Source organism: Vanacampus margaritifer, chromosome 19, assembly GCF_051991255.1.
Source record: "Vanacampus margaritifer isolate UIUO_Vmar chromosome 19, RoL_Vmar_1.0, whole genome shotgun sequence".
Taxonomy (NCBI): Eukaryota; Metazoa; Chordata; class Actinopteri; order Syngnathiformes; family Syngnathidae; genus Vanacampus; species Vanacampus margaritifer.
The window spans coordinates 18,030,652-18,043,714 of record NC_135450.1 but is presented as its reverse complement, the minus strand read 5'-3'; the positions used below and the strand labels follow the sequence as shown (position 1 = coordinate 18,043,714).

Genomic DNA, 13,063 nt, shown 5'->3' with positions numbered 1-13,063 from the left:
TGATTATTTTTTTTTTCTACTCACCGACCTTTTGTACACACACACACACACACACACACACACTGGTCAATGATTACACAGTGGCGTTGCGGTGGTCTCTTAAGGTAAGACGTGGCGTTGCCTTTGCCGTCTTCGTTTGTGTTGTTTTTTTATTGATGATCGATCGTTAGCAAACGATTGATTGTGTAGAAAGGGATTGCTTGTGTCTAATTGATGATTGGCCGTTTGTTCATGAAGAGTAAAATATGAGTGACATATGTTGTCTTGACCCCGTCAGTCATGTTGACCCTCTTGCGCCACCTGACCTCGTCTTGTTGCTATGGAGGACGACGCTCCATAGCAACCATCATCTCCGGAATGCAAACTTCCCGGTAAGTTTTTTTTTTGCGCTGGTCTCGCGATGTCTTCGGTCGCTTTCAGCCTGTGTGAACGCGTCGTCAGGCTGGTGAGGGAACGTCTGAAGGAGGACGTGGACCAGATGAAGTCCAAGGTCGTCCCCGCTCTGCTGGTCTTACAGGTCGCTGTCAAAACATGCCGCCGTCGTGATGCGCCGCCATCATGTGACGCCATCATGTGACGCGTGTGCTTCCAGGTGGGAAATCGAGAAGATTCCAACTTGTACATCAGCAGTAAGATGAAAGCCGCAGCTGAGGTGAATTTTCAGGCTGTCCCATCAAATTGAAATATGTGGATGTTCAAATTTTTTAAATTTTCGTAGAGCAAAAAACTTCAACTTGTCAGTGATGATTTGCGCCCGTTAATCATATTAACCAGTGATGTTATTTCATTTTGACGTCCTTGTCACATCATTGGATGTATTTTCTCATTTTGATTTTGGCGTCCGTATGTTGTTGCCTTCTCAAAACATAACCTATTGCAAATCATTGTTTCATATTGAAATGCGTGAAAAAATGCAATTAATTCCGTTTGGTCCCCCAAAATCAGTTTAAGCACGTTGTCAAGTTTACTGTCGCCATCTAGTGGTTGCGGTCTGGAATGCGTCTCAAGACACACGCACAAAATAGTCCAATTATTATGTTACGTCTCAAGCACTCGTATAGCAAGGCACCACTTTACGGATTGTTTCTGCATGTGTGTTGACTTGCGTATGTCGTCGTCGTTGTTGTCGTTGTTGTTGTTGTTGTTGTTTCAGGTGGGCATCGAAGCGTCGCACGTGAGGTTGCCCAACACAGTGACGCAGGACGAGGTGGGTCGCTCATCGCTTGGCGATGGGAGGGGCCATGCGGGACGCACGTGCCAGTCGTCATCATTGCTCCAGCTTCAACATTTGCGCTCATGATGTGAAAATCAAGCAAGTCAATCGGTGGAGGCGCCACCACATTTCAAATTTGCGTCTTAATGCTCAGTCACGAGTGGACTCGGACTGGCCCTCTTGAGTTTTCATTTCATTACGCTATTATATTTTATTGATGTTATTATATTGATTATTTTAAATAATGACATTTTTATTAATGAGTTCTCAAACGTTTTATGACAATATACAATTTGACCTTAATGCAATATTCATATTGGCCAATAATAGGCAAGTCAATATACATAATGTGGAAGAAGACATTTGACACAATACCAGCCAACACTGCACTTCCTCTTGTTACTCTTATTTTGGAAACTCTTCACGCCACTTCCTGTGCACTCCTTAGATGGCTGGTGCTAACTTTACAGCAGACATGGAAGGAGGCTTTTGTTGCCATCACAAGTCAAACGTGTGACGCGTTATGCCTTTTTAATGTCTTATTTTCTACACCCAGATTGTAATATACTTACAGTGTTATTGTTTTTATTTGTGTATTACATTTTTGCTATTCTTAGTCATAAATAATTGAGACGGTGACACCCCTAGTAAGAATTTAAGGCAGCCAGTCAGTGCTACAAATAATACACTTTATTTCGTATATTATTATGATATGTTATTTATTATTGAAGGTAGATTTGGGGCAGGTGTGTATTTGTCACTCTGGTTCCGATCCGGCAGGTGCTGCGGACCATCGCGTCCGTCAACGAGGACGCGTCCGTTCACGGCCTCATCGTGCAACTTCCTCTGGATTCCGTCAACCACATGGACGTGGAACTGGTCACCAACGCCGTGTCGCCGCTCAAAGACGTGGACGGGTCCGAATTGGTGCAAAAAATCATGACATGGATTGATGTATCGTCGTCATACGTTTTTTATCTGTGTGTGTAGTCTGAGTTGCATCAACGCGGGGAAGTTATCTCGCGGTGACTTGAACAACTGCTTCATCCCGTGCACACCCAACGGATGCATGGAACTCATCAGACAGACAGGTCACGCACGCACGCACGCACGCACGCACGCACGCACGCACTCGGCTGTCAATCACAAGGCGACGCTCATCAAATGATGCTATATGATGAAATATTTGCCGTCTGCATCTGCTGGAAAACATGACGTCATGACGAGTCGTGTTTTGATTCGTGTGTGTGCGCTCGAGCGCAGGTGTGAACGTGGCTGGCAAACACGCAGTTGTGATTGGCCGCAGTAAGATTGTCGGCGCGCCCATGCACGACCTGCTCTTGTGGAATCACGCCACCGTCACCACCTGCCACTCAAAGACGCGCGACATCCCCAAACAGGTGAGGGACAGCGCCAGACGATGATGACGATGATGATGATGATGATGAAGATGATGAGTTGCGAAATTGGTCATATTCTTCAGGTGGGCAGGGCGGACATTGTGGTGGTGGGGGCGGGGCGAGCAGAGATGGTGCAAGGCGATTGGCTGAAGGAGGGCTGCGTGCTCATCGACTGCGGGATCAACCATGTGGCAGGTGAGGTGTCACGTGACCATGTGACCACTTGGCGGGGCCTGTCATTGGGCGCTGACATCATTACACTTTAAGTTATCGATAAATAATGAAATCAAATGCATTTGAATAAGAGCTTTTTATTTGTTGCTTTAATGGAGATGTTTTCACCATAAATTCATCAATTAGAATACTCTTATTCATTATTATTATATTATATTCTATTATTCAAGTGGATTTGATTTGGATTGTGTTTTTTCCCCGCGTTGCCAGACGCAAGCAAGCCGAGCGGCAAGCGCGTGGTGGGCGACGTGCACTTCGCCTCAGCCTATCAGAGAGCCGGATTCATCACGCCGGTTCCGGGAGGGGTGGGGCCTATGACGGTGGCCATGCTCATGCAGGTAAGAAGGCGTGATTGTACCTGTGCACGGCCACGGGGGGGCGCCAGACGAGACACAAAAACGCTGCTGTATGTGTTTGTTTTTGCCGCAGAACACGCTGCTGAGCGCGCAGCGCGTCCTCGCCAACGCCGGACGCTCCCTCTGACGTCACACGTCACCAAGTTAAAGTCATTAGTATTACTTTGGCGACATTTTGTGACATCTTGAGATGTTGAGGAGTTTGAATTTGACAAAAATGGTGCTTTGACGCCAAGGATGTTGAAGTGGGTTGAGGAGCTTCATTGAAACAAAAGTTTAGTTTTGTTTCCTTTAGACCAAAGCAACGTTCTGACACCAAGTTCAAGTAAGTTTCATTTAGGCTGAAGTTTTGCTTTGACGTCATCATTGAACTTTTTTCAATTTATTTGGTTAGGAAATATATATTTTATATTCTTTTATCTCATTAAAATATTGAATCATTCATTTATTTTGAATAAAATATTAGAAAGATATACACATTTAGAATGAATGATTATGTTATTATGAAACACAATTTGAGGACCAAAGTTTGCCTATCTTTGGACCAAATGAAACTCCTCAACACTCTCCAACATAGTTTCTTGGCACAAAATGGTGGCAAAGTATAAAGGAAAAAACTTGCAGGCATCGCAGGAGGGTGCGGAACTTAACCCTGCGATAAACCAACGTTGGCCGTCCGTACCTGGAGGGAAAAAAACCTGCAGGAAGGGCTTGAACCCAGAACCTCAGAATTGTGAGGCAGGCGCCTTACCCGCTAGGAGTAATTTTTGCTTCCAATAATCAATCCTTGTATTTCAAAATAAAAGCAACAGAACCACAAAGTGTGTTTGATCGGAGCTTTTACTTTGAAAACCACACAGAGGACAAAACATCAAACGTCACTGTTTGACTTCCTGTCACATGACCAAACAGGAAGTGTCACTCGCAGCGCCCACCGTCGCCGCTTTCCTGCGAGATTTCCGAGTCAAGCGAGTAGGCGGCGCTTCCGTTGTCATGAGCGTCCCTGCCCACCTCCAGGAGGGCGTCGTTAGCCGAGGCCCCGCCCCCTTCGGGGCAGAAATGGGCGGAGCTGTGGAAGAGCTGACTGTGGCGGTGCAGTCTTGGCGGCTTGGCGGTGTGCGCGTACATGTGCTCCTGCAGTTGGCTCTTGTGCGAGAAGCGCACGCCGCACACGGCGCACGCCATCTTGCGCTTGCGCGAGTGGGCGGCGGCGACGGCGCTCAGCCCCGCCCCCTCGCGGCTCCTTCGGAGCTCCGCCGCCAGTTGTGCGGCGAGCGCCCGGCTCTGTCGAAGCGCCTCCTCTAGGCGGCCGGCGTCCACACGCTGGCTGGTCGCGTCGTCCTCGTCCGGGCCGCCGCCCTCGTGCACCAGTCCCTCCATGAAGAGGGCGGGGTGGAGGGCGTGGCTGAAGAGGTGCTGGCGCAGATGCTCGGGCGAGGGGCAGCGATGGCCGCAGCGGGGACACGCCAGCGGCGGCCGCTCTTTGGACGCCGCGCTGTCCTGAGGCGGCGACCCCGTCCCCGCCCCCTCGTCGTCAGGCCGCTCCTGCTTGATGGCCGTCGAGAAGTCGAAGTCGTCTTGCGGCGAAGAGGCGCGGCCGTCCGATCGCTCGCCTTCCGATCCCATGGTGAGTGACGGATGCGAGTGAGCGCGTCCACCCCGTCCTGCGGGCTCGGCGGCCGTGACGGGCGCCTCCTTACCGGCCAGCTGGGACGAAATCTGGATGCCGTACAGGTTGGACATGCGCACCGTGTCGGCGGCGGAGACGGTGGCGGCGTCCGTGCCGGCGCCACCGTCGCCGCTTTTGCGACACAGCTGGTGCGCGTGGAGGAACTTGATGCCGTCCTCCAGACGGGCGGGCTCCACGGCCTGCTTGGGACACGCCCCCGTGTACATCACGTGGAGCAGGTAGCTGAACACGTCGGGCTGGATGTCGGTGGGCTGGATCTTGATGCACTCGCTGACGCGCACACACAAACGCACAGCAGACAATCATGTCAAAAATGTTCATCGTCACCTGTCAATCAAAACCCATGCTCATAAAATAGCTAACCTAACATAACTTGTTGCATCCAGCTAACTTTTCGCTTCCACATTTGTCAGACTACAGATGTTTACATATGTTGCTAATGCTAATGCTATCAATGTTCCTACGGCTAAAGATGTGTTTGAAACCATTTCATATTCTCTTATTACAATACAGAAATGTCCTCGAGTGGTATCTTGAGATACGAGTGAGGCAATTAAGAAGTTGTTGTTGTTTTTTAACATGAGTTGTCATTCGGCCAAATTTTTTTCCAGAACTTGTGAGCATGAACTTGAGATATGATCACTGTACAGCAAGTGGCAGCAAACTCAACCACTTGTCAACAAGCAGCAGTTTGGCAAATATTGAACAACGGTTAAAAAAAAATAAAGAGGCTTTATGGTGTTTATCTCCGCTCCCAGTTGAAGTTTATTGTCAAACCAAAGTACCCAAAACAAAAAGAATTACACTTTGTGTATTTGATAGTTTGGGGTCTGGAGTCTAGCTAGCTTAATGCTAACACATAATAGGAAACTCCATAGACACACAAGCTAACAATTAGCATCTGTGTGGTAGTGCTATTAATCCTGAAATGAAATTATGAATACATACAGTATAACTTTTATTTGGTTGAGCTTTTCGTGTTTTGTCAAAGCCTGAAACAAAAAATACCAAACCAACCCAGATATGAATCAGTTAGTATGGACGCTCATGTTGCGCTCATCCAAATTAATCCTCATCAAACAGCGGCAAAAGAAATGGCGGACGGAGCAAAAAAGACTAACAGAAGACAACGTGAATGACGAGGTATTTGCTTTAGAAAATGGTGGCACAAAAACCTTGAAATGGCCACAAATGCATTATTAATATTATTATGATTATTGCAGAGTCCTTGTTTTGCTTTTGTTTTTAGGCTGGACGAACGGTGGAGCGGATTCATGTCATTTGTATTCATTTCAATGGGAAAAGATTTGAGATAAAAGAGTTTTCAGTGACGGAACGAATCAAGTCGTATCTCAAGGCACCACTGAAGAGGCGGGTGCAGGTGCGCGTGCGTGCGTGCGTGCGTGCGACCTGGTCTGGTGTATGAAGATCATCTTGAAGTAGTTTGAGAAGGCGGCGAGGACGGCGCGGTGGGCTTTGAAGTAGACGTTGCCGATGGCGACCGTGCAGTCGCACAAGAATCCGAACTCGCGCTGCACGTTGAGTTGCTGCAGCAGCAGCAGGCTGTGAGCGGACGTCGCAGACGTCGCAGACGCGCACGCCGCCGCAGACGCGCACGCCGCCGACGACGCCTCCATCGCGGACCTGCAAGCACACATGTCATTTGCAAACCGCACACACCTTTTGTCAAGACAAGGCGCGCCGAGCCGAGCCGAGCCGAGCCGCGCGCACGTACGCGTATTGACGCACGCGCAAGACGCGTCGTCCCATCGGCCCGGCGGCGCGCGCGCGCGCTCGCTCATTAGGGCGTCGATTGATTGATGCCTTACCGCCGAAAGGATCCGTGCGAGCGAGGATGAAGATGAAGGTGAAGATGATTGTTTGTGCGCCAAACCGCGTCACGTCTCGCGAGAGGATGCGGGGAGTCACGTGAGCACCCCCCCCTTCCCCCCAAAACACACACACATTGGAATGAAATTGGAAATTATGCACTGAAAAAAGTCATTTGAATGGATTTCATTTGAATGTGTACATCTTTAATATTATTGTATTATTTTCAAACAAGGTCGAGTTTTGTTTGCTTTTCCCCCAGTATGGACACTGTGAGCAAATATGAAAAAAAGTCATCATTCAGAAAGCCCATTTTACGTTATTTACTTTGTCTGTGTGATATATTGAAATTAGTGTGATGATTTGCAACGTTTAGTGATCAAGTTTTCTCCCCGCATACAGTATACTACATTACTAATTTACAACTGTATGTATTGAATACGATAAACTCAAATGTCTAAAAATAACATATTCACATTAATTATATATGTACTAAATATTGACGATTTGCTTTACTAATTGTTGACTTTGTAAGCTCAAACCTTGCAACAGATTTGGAACTGCCCAATCTCTCCCCCTTCTTTAAAAGGAAACTCAAAACTGAACTTTTGGCTACATATTTATAATTAGCTGAATCCACTGTCTGGGATCAACGTTGTTGTTTGTTTCTCTGTCTTTTGTGTTGTGTTCGGATGTTTTTTGTTTGTATGTTTGTTTGTATTTGTTTAGCTTGTTGTTTGTCTCGTTTCTGTTCCGAGCCCTCATTAAATAAGCTTTAAGTAGCTTCTAAGGGGGTTTTTCTTTATGACAAATGCCAGCTGTGGTATTTCAACATGTGAATAAATTGAATTGAACTTTATTCTGAAGGCGCCCTCTTCAACCGGAAGTCTTTTATTTTGTTCCTCGTGATCCACAGGCGATTGGTGCGGAAGTTGCATCCAGCATTAGTTGAAGAACAAGAAGGTGGACGAATCGCTTCTTCTTCTTCTTCTTCTTTTTCTTTCCCCTTCTTCTGCCCGACCAGCAACTTTCCCCCGCAGAGGAACCGCCGTTTTCAGCGGAGCCTCCGCCCATTTTCCAGCCGAACTCCAAGCTCCTCCGTCGGCCTCGGCGACTTGCGGTGAGTCGGTGTTGCGTTGCCTGAAGTGCGGGAGGCGAGGTGGGTGGAGTGGGGGGGGGGGGGGGGGGTCTGCTTTGCGGGGGTGTCGGGGCTGTTTGGGTGAACCTTTGCCGTCGGCGTTCAAAGCCAACGCACCGCCATACTTTTGTTCCCGCTCACCTTTCAATTTAAAATCGTTTCAGGCCAGTTAAAGTGACTTCGTTTGTCTCCTCGCAACATTTGGGTGGCACTAAAATGGCACTAAACACTCTTATGTCATATGTAATATTCCGAAATCTTTCTACTCTTCATTTGGACTTCATTCGTTATTTTTAACTCAAGTGCTTTTAGTTTGGAGGCGATGTCTCCTTGACTTCCGGTCGAGTGGATGCTTAGTAGCTTGTAGCTCAATGTTAGCCGGACCGCAAGAATTGGAGCCGCTCCCCTTCTTTTTTCCTTCCTCGTCGGCCACACATGACAGCCTTTCTCCCACAAAATAATAATAATCAAATTAAAATTGTTAGCTTGAAGCGATTCGACGGAGTTAACAAATGGCTCCTAGTGTTTTTGTTCCGGTGTCAGTCTGCATTCGAAGTGTGTCAGAACAGAGCTGTTTTTTTTGTTGTTGCTTTTTTTTTTTTAATGCGCTTTTAAGAGACGCACTTTTAATTGTACAATGAAAATAAAGACCATTCTATTTTAAGCTATTCTATTCTATTCATGGAACACACAAAATAAAAGTCATAATTACATGATCTGAGATGTTTATTTTTACTTCTCTCAAAGAGTTTAGTTGTACAGTTTGAATCTGACATTGATGGTGGTGTTTTGAAATGGCGTATCTTGTTTTTTTACATCATTAAAACCTGGCACTTTGACAGGGGTGTGTAGACTTTTCATGCATCACATTGGATGTGTGAAGCTGTCTTTGTCGCGGTGTCCCGCAGGGCGATGGCTCGGCCGAGCCACGGCGACCACGTCCTCCGGCAGCTGAACAACCAGCGCGAGTGGGGCTTCCTGTGCGACTGCCTGATCGCCATCGGCGACATCTACTTCCGGGCGCACAAGGCGGTTCTGGCGGCCTGCAGCTCCTACTTCCGCATGATGTTCATCCGCGACCAGCAGGGGGCGGCGCGCCTGGACCTCAGCAACATGCAGATCAGCGCCGAGTGCTTCGACCTGATCCTGCAGCTCATGTACATGGGACGCATCGCGGCGGGCACCTTCGACTTCGATGACCTCAAAGCGTCCATGGTCTACCTGCAGATGTACTACATCCCCGACTCGCTGGACGACCTGCGAGACATCCACGGCGGCTCCAACCTGACGCCGTCCTCGTCCGAGTGCTCCACGGCGGCCTCCGCTGGCGGGAAGATGTTGTTCGGGGTGCGCATGTACGAGCGACAGAGGCCAGCCGCCGCTCAAGATCCTGCCGATGGCGCCAAAATTGTCAGCGGCACTGCCAGGTACCCGCATTGGTCGTTTGGGAGTTAACTAACAATTATTAACACTTAATCTATCTGTTATTGATTTCAATTCCAAACATTTGATCATTTCCACCCCTTTATTAAAAAAACCCGATGATTATTTCTGATCGACAATGCAGAAATTGCACAAACATACGAGATTCAGTTTCTGGTTTGGTCTGTAAAGGGTCCGAAAATCGGCAAAATTGTTAATTGTTTTCCAAGGTGAAAGCAGATGTTTGCAAAGATATTAAGTATGTGTTCATAGAGGATGGCAGAAATCGGAGAAAATTTCCTGTGGAGAAGCGGAAATTTGCAAGATTTAAATTTTAAGTTATTGTTTCTTAACGATTAGTCAATTACCAAATGAATGATTGAATTTGATAATTGATGAGTTGTCAATTCATCCATTTAATTGTTGCACATCTATTCTTATTTTTAATTCCTTCATGATTTTTGTATTTATTTAATCAACAATACCAACCTCGGCAGGTACCTGGGGGTGCCGCCCACAAGCGAGGAGGCGGCAAACGTCCCCGTCCTCCCGATGGCGGATGCAGAACATACGGCGGAGCAACCGTGCGACCTGAGGAAGCGCAGCGGCGGAAGGAGCTCGGCCCTGAGGGAGCGGCCTCGCTTCGGCCGCACCTTCACCTGCGACGACTGCGGCTTCGTCTTCAGCTGCGAGAAGCTTCTGATCGAGCACATCCTCACCTGCACCAACCGCAAGGCCTTCGCGCCGTCCCGCAGCCCGGACGGCGATGACGACTACGCCAAGGCCGAAAGCTCCGCATCGGACAGCGCCGAAGAGCGCCGGATGCTCGCCGACCTGCGCTCGGTGGCGGCGGGGCCGAGCGGCGGGCTGGGACCTGCCCACTGTGTCTCCATCAAGTCGGAACCCGGAGCCAGCCCCTGCCCCGAGGACCGGGAGGCGGGCGGCAGCGCCAGAGGCCGCGCGGACCGGGGGATGTGCGATGAAGGCGGCAAAGTGGCACCCGGCGTCTCCGCTGTGGAGAAGGCGGCCGAGCGGTGCTCCAGCGCCATGTCGGGAAGCGACTCCTCGCCCGCATCGCCCGACTTCTTCGCGGTCAAAGAGGAGGGTGCGGACGGATCCCCGTGCGAGCTGTGCGGGGCGCCGCTGAGCGAGGACGAGAAGTCGGCGCACTACCTATCCAGCCACCTGGGCCACATCTGTGCCTGCGGACGCTGCGGCCAAGTGCTGATCAAAGGCCGGCAGCTCCAGGAGCACGCCGAGCACTGCGGCGAGTCGGACGAGGCGGACGAGCCCCCCGGCACCGACCTGTCCTGTCCGCACTGCGGCCTCCCCTTTCAAAGCGAGAGCCTGGCGCTGGAGCACGCCCTCTCCTGCCCCCATGAGGCCGAGCCGTTCCGGACCGGCGCCGGCGACGGGGCCGGCGACGGCGCCGGCGACGGCCCCGACCACCGTCGCAAGCATTTCTGCGCCATCTGCGGCAAGGGCTTCTTCCAGCGCTGCCACCTGCGCGAGCACTACACGGTGCACACCAAGGAGAAGCAGTTCACCTGCCAGACATGCGGCAAACGTTTCCTGCGCGAGCGCCAGCTTCGCCTGCACACGGACATGCACCGCGGCGTGGCGCGCTACGTGTGCCCCGTGTGCGAGCAGGGCACCTTCCTCAAGCACGACCACGTGCGCCACATGATCTCGCACCTGACGGCCGGCGAGACCATCTGCCAGGTGTGCTTCCAGATCTTCCCGGGTGGCGAGCAGCTCGAGGAGCACATGGACGTGCACCTCTACGTGTGTGGCGTGTGCGGGGACAAGTTCCGCCTCCGAAAGGACATGCGCACGCATTACAACCTCAAGCACGCCAAGAAGCTGTAGGCCAGCCTTTCGGTACGTTGACTTAAGAGTTGAATTTGTTCCCGATGAGAAACCTTGAAACGAGTTTTGGCCGTTGAAAGGAATTCAGATGCCGTTACGGTGGTGCCTTGAGATAAGAGTTACATTTGTTGCAGTAACACATTTGGAACTCAAAACCAAATCCAAATCATCTTTTGTCATTGGAATGAATGCAAATCCTGATAATCTGTTCCAGACTCCCCCAAAAACAGCGTTTTGTCATTGGGGCGAAGCAACAATAATTTGAGATATGAGTATTGTGAGTGACCAAGCTCAGCGGCCTGCAGTGGTAGAGTGTCCGCCCTGAGACTGGGAGGTTGTGGGTTCAATCCCTGGCCGAGTCATACCAAAGACTTTAAAAACGGGACCCATTGCCGCCCTGCTTGACACTCAGCATTCATGTTTGGATTTGGGGTGTTCGGTCATCAAATAATCCTGCTGCTGCTCACCGCTCCCTCAGGGAATGGCTCAAATGTGCAGAACGAATTCCGCCCCAGCGGTACTTCAACTTGACGTTCGACTGCTATCTCAAGGCACTGCTGCGCAAGTGTCAAGTCAGGTGACCCTGGCCACGGTGTCGGTTGGGGGCGGTCCCTACCGAGGCTGGGACGGTGACGATGACTTCAGGAAAGAAAAACAAAAAAGACATTTTTTCCTCTGCACTTTGAACGCTCATCTTCTCACGCTCTTGATTGGTTGCCGTATTTTGGGGGCGTGGCCGAGATTTGGGACTAACGGGATTCCTGGTGGGCTTGAAACTGTTGCTGTGGCGCCGCCACCGATGACGCCGATTATTGATGGAAGCTCATCGAGAGGACTGGCATGAGGTCATAAGCGCTTCTGTTGTGTTTCTGGACCGATTGGATCCGAACGGAACCTCAAGAGTGTCCACTTTGTGTCCTTTATCAACTACACACTTTGAATAAACAACTGCACACTTCACACAAGTCTTTTTTTGTGTTCTCTGCCAAACTTGAGAGGAGGATCCCGACTCAATGATGATGATGTTGAATTTGTCATTTTTAACTTTTCATGTCCTTTTTTTGGACTCGAAAGTCGTACTTTTTTCAAATCATATTTTGGCTGCTACTCAGGTGGGACTCGTTTAATTATGATGTATTCAAATTAGAGCTCGGACTGGCAACAAAATCCGCGTCCCCCGATCATGTTGATGGCAGCGAACACGTTCCGGTTGTGCTTAGAAGACAAAAACATGTCGTTTTTTTGAACGTTTAAAATGGCTGACCTTGAATCCCGCATCACATTGCGGTCAAAAGTAGAATCCTGGTGGGTTATCACACCTTTTGGTACTGTAAACATCCTCGTGGCGCTGATGCACCTCTCGAGAGTATTTGCCACTTGCCAAAAGAATGAGGACTAAGAAGTGGTCGTCACGGCAACCGCGTATCGCGACTACAGCAAAGTGCATCTGCCACAAAGATTTTCTTTTCACAGCATTAAAGGCGCAAAAACCGACCCAGGATTCCAAAAGATCTGCCCAAATTCTGAAGGCTTCTCCAAATGGACGTTTCAAAAGCGTCACTGGAATATGATTGCAAAGAAGAGCAGTCATTGTTTTCTCGTGAATGAATTCGAAATCGCTCCGCTGACGAGCGCGCATTTTGTGCATCGATGTTCGTGATCGCTGCCATTGCGATCGGCTGGCAACACGTCAGCTGGGTTGGATCAAGTCCGCGATGATGCAACCCGGCTCAGGGTTGAACAAACTCACATTTCTATCAAATGTTTATGGACAAAGTTCAGAATTGAACAAAGTTATGAAATGTTGAGTTTGTTCTTTCCTAATACCAAATGAGACGAGAGCTGTCGGGGAGCAAGCGGCCCAAATGGCTCCTCATAGTTGAGGTTTGGCCCATTTGAAAGGGTTTAGAA

At 49.5% G+C, this 13,063-nt stretch overlaps 3 protein-coding genes across 3 annotated transcripts; 2 read left to right on the top strand and 1 right to left on the bottom strand.

Annotated features, from left to right (window-relative positions):
* Window positions 1-33: 33 nt before the first annotated feature.
* LOC144039882 (C-1-tetrahydrofolate synthase, cytoplasmic-like) lies at window positions 34-4,024 on the top strand. Its single transcript, XM_077553618.1, has 11 exons — window positions 34-104; window positions 278-371; window positions 442-517; window positions 593-652; window positions 1,154-1,207; window positions 1,994-2,130; window positions 2,204-2,304; window positions 2,477-2,613; window positions 2,697-2,808; window positions 3,058-3,185; window positions 3,277-4,024. Exons 2-11 carry the CDS (start codon window positions 280-282, stop codon window positions 3,328-3,330), a joined length of 951 nt encoding a protein of 316 aa, XP_077409744.1. The 5' UTR covers window positions 34-104; window positions 278-279; the 3' UTR covers window positions 3,331-4,024.
* Window position 4,025: 1 nt separating this feature from the next.
* Window positions 4,026-6,530, bottom strand: zbtb25 (zinc finger and BTB domain containing 25). Its single transcript, XM_077553608.1, has 2 exons — window positions 6,304-6,530; window positions 4,026-5,163 (listed from the first exon to the last, which is right to left on the bottom strand). Exons 1-2 carry the CDS (start codon window positions 6,528-6,530, stop codon window positions 4,122-4,124), a joined length of 1,269 nt encoding a protein of 422 aa, XP_077409734.1. The 3' UTR covers window positions 4,026-4,121.
* Window position 6,531: 1 nt separating this feature from the next.
* Window positions 6,532-12,664, top strand: zbtb1 (zinc finger and BTB domain containing 1). The gene is made up of 4 exons (XM_077553590.1): window positions 6,532-6,822; window positions 7,640-7,843; window positions 8,770-9,288; window positions 9,781-12,664. Exons 1-4 carry the CDS (start codon window positions 6,749-6,751, stop codon window positions 11,150-11,152), a joined length of 2,169 nt encoding a protein of 722 aa, XP_077409716.1. The 5' UTR covers window positions 6,532-6,748; the 3' UTR covers window positions 11,153-12,664.
* The last annotated feature ends 399 nt before the right edge of the window (window positions 12,665-13,063 follow it).

What these genes read in the sequence shown, in the direction of transcription:
- LOC144039882 (XM_077553618.1), top strand. Translation starts at nt 280, where the DNA reads ATGTTGACCCTCTTGCGCCACCTGACCTCGTCTTGTTGCTATGGAGGA. An exon ending in ACACAGTGACGCAGGACGAG is followed by an intron (nt 1,208 to 1,993) that starts GTGGGTCGCTCA and finishes CCGATCCGGCAG; the next exon opens with GTGCTGCGGACCATCGCGTC. An exon ending in CGGTGGCCATGCTCATGCAG is followed by an intron (nt 3,186 to 3,276) that starts GTAAGAAGGCGT and finishes TTTTTGCCGCAG; the next exon opens with AACACGCTGCTGAGCGCGCA.
- zbtb25 (XM_077553608.1), bottom strand. Translation starts at nt 6,530, where the DNA reads ATGGAGGCGTCGTCGGCGGCGTGCGCGTCTGCGGCGGCGTGCGCGTCT. An exon ending in ATCTTCATACACCAGACCAG is followed by an intron (nt 5,164 to 6,303) that starts GTCGCACGCACG and finishes TGTGCGCGTCAG; the next exon opens with CGAGTGCATCAAGATCCAGC.
- zbtb1 (XM_077553590.1), top strand. Translation starts at nt 6,749, where the DNA reads ATGAAGATGAAGGTGAAGATGATTGTTTGTGCGCCAAACCGCGTCACG. An exon ending in GTCGGCCTCGGCGACTTGCG is followed by an intron (nt 7,844 to 8,769) that starts GTGAGTCGGTGT and finishes GGTGTCCCGCAG; the next exon opens with GGCGATGGCTCGGCCGAGCC. An exon ending in ATTGTCAGCGGCACTGCCAG is followed by an intron (nt 9,289 to 9,780) that starts GTACCCGCATTG and finishes CAACCTCGGCAG; the next exon opens with GTACCTGGGGGTGCCGCCCA.